The sequence below is a fragment of the Cyprinodon tularosa genome, unplaced genomic scaffold (assembly GCF_016077235.1).
Source record: "Cyprinodon tularosa strain WSP-4 unplaced genomic scaffold, ASM1607723v1 ctg120, whole genome shotgun sequence".
Taxonomy (NCBI): domain Eukaryota; kingdom Metazoa; phylum Chordata; class Actinopteri; order Cyprinodontiformes; family Cyprinodontidae; genus Cyprinodon; species Cyprinodon tularosa.
The window spans coordinates 262,501-275,276 of record NW_024038004.1 but is presented as its reverse complement, the minus strand read 5'-3'; the positions used below and the strand labels follow the sequence as shown (position 1 = coordinate 275,276).

General features: G+C 37.6%; 1 protein-coding gene across 12 annotated transcripts in view; it reads left to right on the top strand.

Moving 5' to 3' along the window:
• ralgapa1 (Ral GTPase activating protein catalytic subunit alpha 1) overlaps window positions 1–12,776 on the top strand; it is an 88,376-nt gene that overhangs the window by 40,895 nt on the left and 34,705 nt on the right. For 11 of the 12 annotated variants that reach the window (XM_038272422.1, XM_038272415.1, XM_038272441.1 and 8 more), the window contains 7 exons: window positions 1–120; window positions 574–1,183; window positions 1,402–1,517; window positions 2,805–2,929; window positions 5,543–5,614; window positions 5,704–5,827; window positions 6,064–6,219. In XM_038272422.1, the coding sequence (XP_038128350.1) occupies window positions 1–120; window positions 574–1,183; window positions 1,402–1,517; window positions 2,805–2,929; window positions 5,543–5,614; window positions 5,704–5,827; window positions 6,064–6,219 (1,323 nt within the window). The remainder of the gene's footprint in view (window positions 121–573; window positions 1,184–1,401; window positions 1,518–2,804; window positions 2,930–5,542; window positions 5,615–5,703; window positions 5,828–6,063; window positions 6,220–12,776) is intronic. The other variant, XR_005279581.1, reaches the window with a different exon arrangement.

The following is a 12,776-nucleotide window of genomic DNA, read 5'->3' as shown; positions in this document are numbered from 1 at the left end:
GTGTGTGAAAACCAAGACAACCCATTCTTTGAGAGTGCAGATCTCGGACCAGAGCTTTTCAATTCCCCCAACCTGCAGTTTCTGGTTCTGAATGGCTCCACGCTGCTGTCTGTTCTCCAGGTAACATTTTCATTATTTTTTTCCTTCTGACCTGATAATTACATTTTCCAATTCTTGTAACAGTATTTCTGCACATCCTGGAAAAGTGTGAAGTTTCATCAAAGACAGACTTTTTTGTGTGTATTTTAGGCTCTAATCTCCTATTCTATTAACAATTGTTAACCATTCATCTATCTAGTCAGAATGTTTTCTTTTTCCATATTAATAGACAAGAATTTTAGTAGAGAAAACAAAAAAATTAGCAGGGATCCTTTTGTAAAAGTAGTTGCTTCCTTTGTGATCTAACCTGCAAAGTTAAAATTTCATAATCTTATAACAAGATTGTTACTGGAAGCTGGTTAATATAAGTATTTTGTATAGTTTGCTTGATGTTAGGAATTTAAAAAGTTTTTTTGTTTGTTCTTTTTTTACCTTGAAAAGATTAAAAATATATCATGAATGTTTGGTTTCCAGATCCGATCGGAGTCTGGAGTGCCAGGAGGAGGAATGACAGCTGGTTTGTCCTCTGCTCCTGCTTGCGTACGTGTCATCATCCGAGATGTTGCAGGAAAACACTCCTGGGACTCCGCAGTCTTGTATGGACCTCCGCTGGGCCCCCCGAACAGTCCAGCTCACGTGCTTTCTACACAGATGCAGTCATTGCGCAATGCAAACCTTCAATTACGCACTCCGCCAGGAGGTCCACAGAACAAGATGGAATTGAGGGAGGAAGAATGTGAGGTAGACGGGCAGGAAGAGCAGGGGATGGAGGAGGAAGACGGATCGATGGAAAGTGACGAACAAGAGAGTCAGTTGGTGGAGGAAGAGAATGTTGGTGATGAGGAGAGGGAAAATCCAGGAGGAGATGGAAATGAGGATCCCGTGGAACATGAGGAGGAGGAAACTAATGGGCATCATATAGACGAGGAATCGGGTTCAGAAAAGCTTCTAGCTCCACCGCTTGCTAAACGAGTGTGTCGGGAGGCGGTGCCAGCGTGGAACTCTCTGGAGGAGGGAGAAGATGCGCTCGATGAGATGCTCCAGTACCTTGGCTACTTAAGTCCAGAGTGCCTGCAGAGAGCAGGTACAGGTTGTGGTCCGAGTTAAAACATCTATTATAGTGCTTTCGGAAAATAAAGAATGACAAGGCCTGTCCGCATAAAAAATAAAACTAATTTCCTTTTTATTAATTGAAAGCACACATTATCAACCATTTTGTTATAATTGTTCAGATATAAACTTATAAAAGGTAACAGAGATCTGTCTTGCAAACTAATCTGGATGTCACGTTAATCCCAACAGGCATGCCACTCAACATCCCAGCCCCTCCTCCAGGTTGTGTTTCAGAGAAGCAGGAGAATGATGTCATCAACGCCATCCTGAAGCAAAGTGCTGCCGAGCGAGAGTTTGTTCTTCATGTGGGTTTCACAGACTGTTTTTCAGTGTAAACATTGATTTATTCTTCATTTTCTGTAACTTCCCTGTAAAAAGTCTAAAGCGCTGCTTTTTGATAATGATAATAATTTTACTTTATTGATCTCACGTTGGAGAAATGTATCCATCCCCTTGGGGAGCAGTGGGCTGCCATTAATTTTTGTAAAATAGTCAGTGGGAACATAATGCCACCAACATTTTTATAACATGTTAAATATAAGTTACAGGAGCAAGGCTGCAATTGGACCTTATCTAGTTTGACATCATTTTTTTAAGAGTTCCAGTTTGTACAAGGAAACTGGAATTGAAGAGCTACTTTTGGAGAAGATGTATTATTTTATTTTGCAGCTGTGTAGTGGATGTTAAAGCATGTGTCAATAAAAGGGTATTAACCCTGTGCAACAAAATTTGCCCCCTACTCTGGTACCTTTAAATAAAATCCTGGCTGACAGAGCTAGAGCTTTTCTGCAAAGAAGGATTAGCAGAGATGTCGGTGTGCAAAGCTGATGGAGGCACACACTCACACCTAAGGACAATTTAGAGAAGCCAATTAACCTGACAGTGATGTTTTTGGACTGTGGGAGGAAGCCGAAGTACCTGGAGAGAACCCATGCATGCTCAGGGAGAACATGCAAATTCCATGCAGAAAGACACCGGGCCGGGAATTGAACCTTCTTGCTGCAAGGCAGCAGTGCTACCCACTGCACCACTGAGCAGCCTCTTGATTTTGTAAATACTCCAAACGTAGTTCTATAAAGTATATAAAAGCATTCCCCACTTTTTTGATTTATCTTTGTTAATATTTTCAAAAAATATTATTGTCCTTTGACTACACAATTCTGCTTTGTTTGGCATCTCTCAGGTGAAACCTTAATGATGAACATGAAAGTGTGTGTTTGTAATGTGACCACACTTTCCAAGGAGTTAAATGAGAGAAATAATTTTCTTAACAATGGGAATGCCTAAGGTTTGCCTAATTCAGAGGACATAAGAGATCATTAGCAGTAATGGCTGATATTGGTTTAGACAAGAGAGAAGAAATCAGTCATGACAGAAAATGATTTTTTTTTTTCCCCCAAGGTTTAGCTTTTGTTGCTCCAAAGAGCTTTGTTTGACTTTCTAATAACTTGGTTGACTTTCTAATAAAAAGCAATATTCCTCTATAGTAAGGACAGCTTACTCCAGGAGCTGTAAAAGTGAATTATCATCATTGCTTTATTTTATTTATCTATTTTCTCTTTTTTGGACATTAAACTTGAAACCTTTTTCAGAGAGGAGAGGAGCTGAACATGAGAGCCGTACAGCAAGCAGAACCAGAGACGGCGACCCCACAGTCTGCCTTCTACTACTGCAGGCTGCTTATCAACATACTGGGACTCAACTCCTGGGAGAAGAGGTGAGGCTCTTAACAGCACTGCAAATAACCGTTGAAAAGCTCCTTACATTTGTTTTAATTTGATTTATCATCATCTGCTACTGCCTATAGTAGTATTGTGTTATTTTCCAGGTGTGAATAAGCTTGTATAGAAGTCATGTGAAAACATTCCCTGTTATTATCCAAAAGCTCTATCTGTCCAAACACCCAGCTATTTGTCTTTCATTCTCTCCATTTATCAGACTATCCACAAAGCTATTGATCCCTCTGTCTGTTTGTCCATCCAGCCAAATGCTCACCATCAGTCTTTTCTCCATCACTGCACCCTTTCATCCATCAATCATTCATGGTTCCATATTTAAAGTTTGGCCAATGTACAAGTATCAGATATTAAAAGTAAATGACATCCTTCTGATATAAGTTTGAGAAAGCAGTGAACTTTTACACTACTGTAGGTTTTTTACCACGAAAACCATGAATCTGATGAAGATGTCTTTGCACATTTAAGCATGAGCCGTTTTAAATTAATCCCAATTTTATAAGTACTGTGCGTGGGATGTCTTCTGTATTTTGCTCTTTTCCAACACTTGTTTAATGCATATAAAAAAAGAGGAAAAAAAGCTGAACTACATCAAGCTCATTAGAGGCTATGTTTTCTCGTCATTCAAATTTTGCAGCATTTCTTCTTCTCAATGACTCCGAGCTTCAGCTCACAATGTCGGGGTATTGCTCTGAATGCGCCTGGCCAGCTAATGGACGCTCATCACTCATTATACTTTATCCATGGAATTACACTTTCTGCATTCAGAGTCACACAATAGCCTCCTGTACACGCTGGTGTGTGTGCGTGATAATGAGGACGGCGGTCTATTGATCAAACTCGGCCCATTTGGACTTAGAATAAAGAAGCGGTAGTTGAAGAAGAGTGTGATTGAGAGGAGCTGCCGCAAATCAGAAACCAAGATGATTCAGACTCACAAAGATTTAGTCCTAATGATGATAAATAAAATAAATAATGAAGCAAAAAGACTGAAAATGAAAGCACAAGAAACTTGGAGGCAAAGGGAAAATAAGAAGGTAGAAAGGAATGAAAAGAAAAAGAGAGCTGTTGTCTAATCATCTGTTATTGTCACCTTGCGACTCTCCAGGTATTCATATGAGGCATTAGACACTAAGATACTGACAGTCACCCTTGTGTGTGCATGTGTATCCCCCTTTATGCTTTTCCCTATAATCCAGGGTGTAAATGGAGTCTTTGAGAGCAGAGAATGAGGCCATTACCAAGTATCACTTTAATAAAGAGCAAATTACTCTCTCTCCTTCTTTCCCTCTCTCCCTCTATTTATCTCATGCGCCCTCCCCCGTTCGTTTTTTTCTTTTTTTCCTTTTTTCTAAGAGTAAAAAGAACGAGGTGTCATTATCAGTCCACTCCAAGCTTCACTGCCCAACTCTTAGTTTTTATATCAGCCATTCAGAGGTTGAGGGTCGCTCATTGGCACAGTTTCAACCACCTCTTGATAAGTTATTCTGCCTGAAAAGCTGTTGTTTTTCTTAAAAATCACAACCCATATTTTTTATGTTTTAGAACCTAAAACGTCTCCAACTTTGGTCAGTTAGACCTATCCCTACAAACCATTATATAGACAGTTTTTTTTAAATTCTTCCTCTTTCTTACAGACTTTTTTTTTTTAATTAGTTGACCATGTTGTGCTTATTAAGAACTTTAAAAATTATTTTTGAGTGCCTTGTAGAAATTGACAGTACTTCAATCTAAATATATTTTGCAAGATTATTTCAGAAGTGGTAATAAAATGTTAAGTATATTTTAATATACATTTTTCTTCTGTGCATATTAAGCATTAGTCACCAACTGACGTTCCAGATTTATTTAGTTTTATTCGCTTTTTGTTTTTTTTTTACATTTATTTCTAAAAGTTTTTTATTGGATGAGTTTTATAAACATGGTAAATCTATTTTCTTTTCCAGACATTTGTTGTGGCCATTTTTGCCAGTATTTTTTGGGCTTTTATTTACACTTTATTAATATTAAAATGTTATTGCGTTAACTGAAATTAAGAAATATCTGTTGATATAAGTTCTAGCCATATCATCCAGCCCGACTTGCAGGATCTCATTCATGCTTTTACATGTTAATTTGGGTTCTGGTTATCACATTTTGTAGATATTGTTCTTTTAGTCATTATTAGTTTTATATTTTTCTGCAGCGCATAACACGCTGCTAATAACGCAAGCTGAAATTCTTTATAATGAGAATAAGACAGTAAACAGATTTATTTTAAAACTTTGTAACGTATCTGTACCAGGAGGAAAAAGGGTGTGAAAGGTGCTGAATATACAATTGCGTTTTATATTGAGGTTTTTAATTAAACCATGGTCTGCAAATCTGTGGTTGGGTGTATGTAGATAAATACACAAACGTAGAAGGTGCCCTTTTCTGAACAAAGATTAGTTTTCACTTCCATTCAGGCTTTAATTATACGTAAACACACACTTGGATCAATTTAAGTCAAGATAAAGGATAATGATGTATTAACTGGAAGCACTAAATTGGTTGAAAGGCTGAGTCTAGCCACTGCGTTTGCGTCTTATAACTTGTGCAACTGTATCTTACAGGAGTAACTTTCATTTGTTGAGGAAGAACGAGAAGTTGCTGAGGGAGCTGAAGAATCTAGACTCACGGCAGTGGTGAGCAGCACTCATCTTTCACTGAGAAACTGCCGGAGAATTTAAACCCACTCGTTGTTCATGCTTATGATTCTCTCATTGTCTTCCAGCCGGGAGACTCATAAGATTGCAGTATTTTACGTGGCTGAAGGTCAAGAGGATAAACACTCCATACTCACAAACACAGCTGGCAGCCAGGCTTATGAAGACTTTGTTTCAGGACTTGGCTGGGAGGTAAAAAAGAAACCTCTACTAATACACTGTATGTTTATAGGGACTAATTTCGTCCTAAATCCAAAAACTAGGTGACTGATTTAAGCCAAAAGGAGTGTTTTTTTTTGTTGTTTTTTTTTAAAGTTTACTGTGAAAAACACAGATTGGTATTGTACTGTAAGGTGTTATAGAAACTTAAAAGTGATTCTGATTTCCATAAATAGAAGCCTTATTATGCATCTTGTGTTATGCATTAGGTGGACCTCACCACTCACTGTGGCTTCATGGGAGGCCTTCAGAGAAACCGCAGCACTGGCCTGACGACGCCTTACTACGCCACGTCCACCACTGAAGTTATCTATCATGTGTCCACTCGCATGCCGCATGACCAGGACCAGAACTTGACAAAAAAGGTGAAAACTTGACACTAATGCAATCGCTTGTCTTCACAACAGATTTAGCATGTGCAGCCATTTTTCTGTACGGCATAACTGAAACAGACTACAGCTAATATAGGGACACAAACTTGCCCATTAAGTGAAGCAGATAGAAGCAGTAATTTTAACTGTTTTTGTGGGATGCTGCAGATCTTCTCTCTTAGCCACAAAGCAGGAGGTAGAAACTGCAGCACTCTAACTCATTAAGGTTCTTGCATGATTATGAAAGGAATGATGGTGGCCATGTTCTTGTTTTCAGATGGATTTGGGTAACTCAATTCAATGTGCTTCAAGTAAATAGCATCATTAGTCCCTTTTCCATTGCCACTCAATGGGGTTTTGGAAGCCTGGGTAGTGTCTCCGTACACCTTTACCCAGGTGAATTGTACATTCCTGCGGCCTTGCTCCTGCCACACAGCTACAGATACAAACAACACACACAGTATTGAATATTATGTCAGACCAATACAAAAGTTACCTCTTCTCTGATTCCTATGGCTCCATCACAGGCAGAATGGGCTCAAAAGAATAAGAAATTAGATTTGGATGCCTGAGTGTCCTTTCAGCTTCTTCTTCCATTGTACCATATTTCTTAAGTGTTTTATGGCATAGCTGGTATTGCCAAAGGATTCAACTGGTAGCTACAGAGCCAAACAACACTGTGACGTCACAGCAACATGGCGGCGCCCTTGCCAAAAAATGATAAACAACTCTACGTTTTTCCTTTATACATTTATTTTTTTCATTGTAATTTGTTGGTAGTAAGACGCAATCTAGTAACTTAAGTTAGCTTTGTCGACCATTTCACTTCCGCTTTAACGAAACGTTTTCATTGATTGAACGATTTACTTTGTTGATCTCACAGTCGAGGAATCAGCTCAAATAGTCAAAAGAGAAGAAGAATGTGCCAAAGGAAGAAAAAGGTGCAATGGATATATAAAGTATATGGAGTATGTCCACATATGACAGCTTCTTTTTTTTTTTTTTTTTCATAGCAGGATAATTATGGAGGGTTATTGCACAGGATGCTTACATGGGTATTTACATAGATGGATATTTATATATATATAGTTATTGCACTGGGTGTCAAATATAGAGAAACAGGTTGTATGTTTAATACTAGCTTAAAATGAGCATATTTTCATGATGCTGTTGGACTGCTTTTTGCAAAAAAAATATTACCCTCCTTTTCAAAGATTATAAAAACAGACCTCAATGTGTTTTATTTTGATTTTATGTAATAGACCTGCATAGTGGTTATTATGTTATCATTTCGGGTAGTAAAATAATATAAAACAAATTTTTTGTTAAGAGTAAAAAGTGTTGCAAATGCATTTTTTTCTGTTAGCTAATTATATAAGGCAGGCTACCTGTGTGCAATATATCTCAAACAGTGCACGTTTGAATCCATACTTTGAAAAGGTAAATAAAATTGTACACCAATAACCTTTAACTAAACATCACCGTCCACCTAAACTGCCTAGTTAGGAAACGGAAGCATTAATCATTGAAGCAGTCAAGATCCCCAAGGGAGAATCTGTTCAAAGGGCAAGTTTCAACAATGCAATCTGAAAATATAGTATTTAGGGAATGGGAGGGAGTAGAAAACCATTGTGGAAAAAAGCTTTAAGCTTTAGATTCAAGCCATGCAGGCGGCACAAGGTGATGGAAGGATTGATACGGTTGAATACAGGTAGACCTCATGTCCTCATGTTACATTTATAAGGATGAGGCCAAGCTTAAACATTGAGAGAATTCATATTTGCTGCTATGCTCTGTAAAATGGGCTGTCTTATAGAGTACTCCTCTCTTATTTTTGCGGGCAATCATGTCTGTATTCGTTGTGAGGCTTGTAGAAGTGCCTAGGCAGGCAGGTTTTATTGTGTCTATATCTGCGTTTGTGTGTAATCACACCTGTCACCCCCCAGGCTCTGGTTGCTCTCCACATGGCCATAATGTCCTTTTAATCAGATCATACTTCCTGCTTCTCGGCCTATCACATCGCTTCAGGCTCCTGATTGGATTAGCAGCGTCTGGCGCGACACCATCCGTCTCACTGATCAGCTGATGGTCCCATCAAACATGCATAGTCACATACACACACCTGCACACACTCTCATGCAGGCTTTAAACCTGTTTAACACACATCCATTGATGTTGGGGGGGTTTTATTAACCACATTCTCACTGTGACTATAAATTTGTATTAGTGTTGCAGGGAGACACGTATACGACAGAACATATTAGGGTTATACGTAAAAACGCACACAGACAGCGTTTGGCAAACGTGTCCACAAACGGCGTAATTGGACACACAAACCAACATTAGCCCTGGCAAGCGTTTATCTTCCATCCGCCTGTGATATTCCCACAAACACAATCATTTTCGGACCTCACGAGGCTCCTGTCCAGGTTTCCCTCTTTGTGGGCCGTGTTGGTCTTATCGCAACACAACTGCAAGAGTAAATGGATTAAATGAGCATTGCACCAACTGATGTGACGTTGTTGTGATCTTTATGGGAACGAGATAAAATAACCCTTAAACTGCCCTGACATCCAAAATATCTAATGGTTTATGATTTTTAAAATATATATATATATATATATATATATATATATATATATATGTATACATACACACACATATATATACATACACATATACATATATATATATATATATATATATATATATATATATATATATGTATATGTGTATGTATATATATATATATATATATATATATATATATATATGTATATATATGTGTGTGTATGTATATATATATATATATATATGTATATATGTATATATGTATATATATATATATATATATATATATATATATATATATATATATATATATATATATACAGGTGCTGGTCATAAAATTAGAATATCATGAAAAAGTAGATTGATTTCAGTAATTCCATTTAAAAAGTGAAACTTGTATATTATATTCATACATTACATACAAACTCATATATTTCAGATGTTTATTTTGTTTAATTTTGATGATTACAAATGACAACAAATGAAAATCTCAAATTCATCATATCAGAAAATTAGAATATTACTGAAGACCAATAAAAACAAAGGATTTATAGAAATGTTGGCCAACTGAAAAGTATGAACATGAAAAGTATGAGCATGTACAGCACTCAGTATTTAGTTGGGCCTCCTTTGGCCTGTATTACTGCAGCAATGCGGCGTGGCATGGAGTCGATCAGTCTGTGGCACTGCTCAGGTGTTATGATAGCCCAGGTTGCTCTAATAGTGGCTTTTAGCTCTTCTGAATTGTTGGGTCTGGTGTATTGCATCTTCTTCTTCACAATACCCCATAGATTTTCTATGGGGTTAAGGTCAGGAGAGTTTGCTGGCCAATTAAGAACAGGGATACCATGGTCCTTCAACCAGGTACTGGTAGCTTTGGCACTGTGTGCAGGTGCCAAGTCCTGTTGGAAAATTAAATCTGCATCTCCAAAAAGTTGGTCAGCTGCAGGAAGCATGAAGTGCTCTAAAACTTCCTGGTATGTGGCTGCGTTGACCCTGGACCTCAGAAAACACAATGGACCAACACCAGCAGATGACATGGCACCCCAAACCATCACTGACTGTGGAAACTTTACACTGGACTTCAAGCAACGTGGATGAAGTGCCTCTCTTCTTTTCCTCCAGACTCTGGGACCTTGATTTCCAAAGGAAATGCAAAATTTACTTTCATCAGAGAACATGACTTTGGACCACTCACCAGCAGTCCAGTCCTGTTTCTCTTTAGCCCAGGCAAGACGCTTCTGACGCTGTCTGTGGTTCAAGAGTGGCTTGACACAAGGAATGCGACAGCAGAAACCCATGTCTTTCATACGTCTGTGTGTGGTGGTTCTTGAAGCACTCACTCCAGCTGCAGTCCACTCTTGTGAATCTCCCCCACATTTTTGAATGGGTTTTGTTTCACAATCCTCTCCAGGGTGCGGTTATCTCTCTTGCTTGTACACTTTTTTCGACCACATCTTTTCCTTCCCTTCGCCTCTCTATTAATGTGCTTGGACACTGAGCTCTGTGAACAGCCAGCCTCTTTAGCGATGACCTTTTGTGTCTTGCCCTCCTTGTGCAAGGTGTCGATGGTCGTCTTTTAGACAACTGTCAAGTCAGCAGTCTTCCCCATGATTGTGTAGCCTATAGAACTAGACTGAAAGACCATTTAAAGGCTTTTGCAGGTGGTTTGAGTTAATTAGCTGATTAGAGTGTGGCACCAGGGGCCATCAATTTTGAACCTTTTCACAATATTCTAATTTTCTGATATGATGAATTTGAGATTTTCATTTGTTGTCATTTGTAATCATCAAAATTAAACAAAATAAACATCTGAAATATATGAGTTTGTATGTAATGTATGAATATAATATACAAGTTTCACTTTTTAAATGGAATTACTGAAATCAATCTACTTTTTCATGATATTCTAATTTTATGACCAGCACCTGTATGTGTATGTATATATATATATATGTGTATGTGTATGTATATATATACACTATATTGCCAAAAGTATTTGCTCACCCATCCAAATTATTGGAATCAGGTGTTCCAATCACTTCCATGGCCACAGGTGTATAAATTCAAGCACCTAGGCATGCAGACTGTTTTTACAAACATTTGTGAAAGAATGGGTCGCTCTCAGGAGCTCAGTGAATTCCAGCGTGGAACTGTGATAGGATGCCACCTGTGCAACAAATCCAGTCGTGAAATTTCCTCGCTCCTAAATATTCCACAGTCAACTGTCAGCTGTATTATAAGAAAATGGAAGTGTTTGGGAACGACAGCAACTCAGCCACGAAGTGGTAGGCCACGTAAACTGACGGAGCGGGGTCAGCGGATACTGACGCGCATAGTGCGAAGAGGTCGCCAACTTTCTGCAGAGTCAATCACTACAGACCTCCAAACTTCATGTGGCCTTCAGATTAGCTCAAGAACAGTGCGCAGAGAGCTTCATGGAATGGGTTTCCATGGTCGAGCAGCTGCATCCAAGCCATACATCACCAAGTGCAATGCAAAGCGTCGGATGCGGTGGTGTAAAGCACGCCGCCACTGGACTCTAGAGCAGTGGAGACGCGTTCTCTGGAGTAAACAAATTTCGGGGTTCTCCATCTGGGCAATTGATGGAGGGGTCTGGGTTTGGCGGTTCCCAGGAGAACGGTATTTGTCTGACTCCCTTTGTCCCAAGTTTTAAATTTTGGGTGGAGGGGGATTAGGGTTTTTTTTTTTTTTTTGGGGTTTTTTTTCAGGAGCTGGGCTTGGCCCCTTATTTCCCAGTGAAAGGAACTCTGAATGCTTCAGCTTTACAAGACATTTTGGACTTTTTCCCCATCTCCCAATTTTGTGGGAAACATTTTGGGCTGGCCCCTTCCCCTTTCCAAAAATGGGTGTGCAAACCGTGCCCCCCCCAAAAAAAAAAGGTCCCAAAAAAAATGGATGACAGAGGGTTTGGGGGGTGGATGAACTTGAATGGCCTTTCACGAGTCCCGCCCCCAACCCGATTTGAAAAACTTTTGGGGGTGGGAAATTTGGGGAGACTGAGAGCCAGGGGCCCTTTTCGTTCCCAAATGGGGGGACCTCACAAATGCGTTCTGGAAGAATGGTCAAAAAAATTCCCCTAAAACACTCCTAAACCTTTGGACAGCCCTTCCAGAATGGTTGAAGCTGTTCTGCTGCCAAAGGGTGGACCGACGGGATATTGAAACCCTATTGATTAGGAAAGGGGGGGTCATTTTAAACTCATTGTGAGTAAGGCAGGGGAGCAAATATTTTGGCAATATAGTGTAAAATATATGTGTATGTTTATATTATATATATATATATATATTAAAATTTTTATGTATGTATATATAATTATTATGTGTTGTATGTATTTATATTATATTATTTATTGTGTATGTAGGGAAAATATTTTAATATGTTAGTTGGGATGTTTTGTAAATATATATATATTATGTGTTTTTGTTTGTATATATATTTAATAATATATTGTGTTTTTATGTATTTTATATATATTTTATATATATTTATGTGTATTGGGATGTATATATTTTATTTATATATTATAAAATATTTTACATATGTGTATGTATGTATATTTTTATTATATATAAAATGTGTATGTATGTATATATATAATAATTTTGTTTTGTATTTATGTTTTGTTTTATGTATGTATGTATTTTTATTAAATATGTATGTATGTATGTGTAGGGATGTATGTAAATATGTAAAGTATTATATTTTAATATATTTATTACATATGTGTTTTTATGTAGGGATGTTATGTTTTTTATAAAATTTTATGTGTATGTATGATGTTTATATAAATATATATGTTTTGTAGGGATGTATGGATGTAGTATAATTTTATTAAAATTTTATTTTAAGTATGTATGTATGTTTTATATTATAAAAAATTTTTTATGTATTTTATGTATGTATATATATATATAAAATATATATGTATGTTGTTGGTAAAATTTTAATAAAATTTT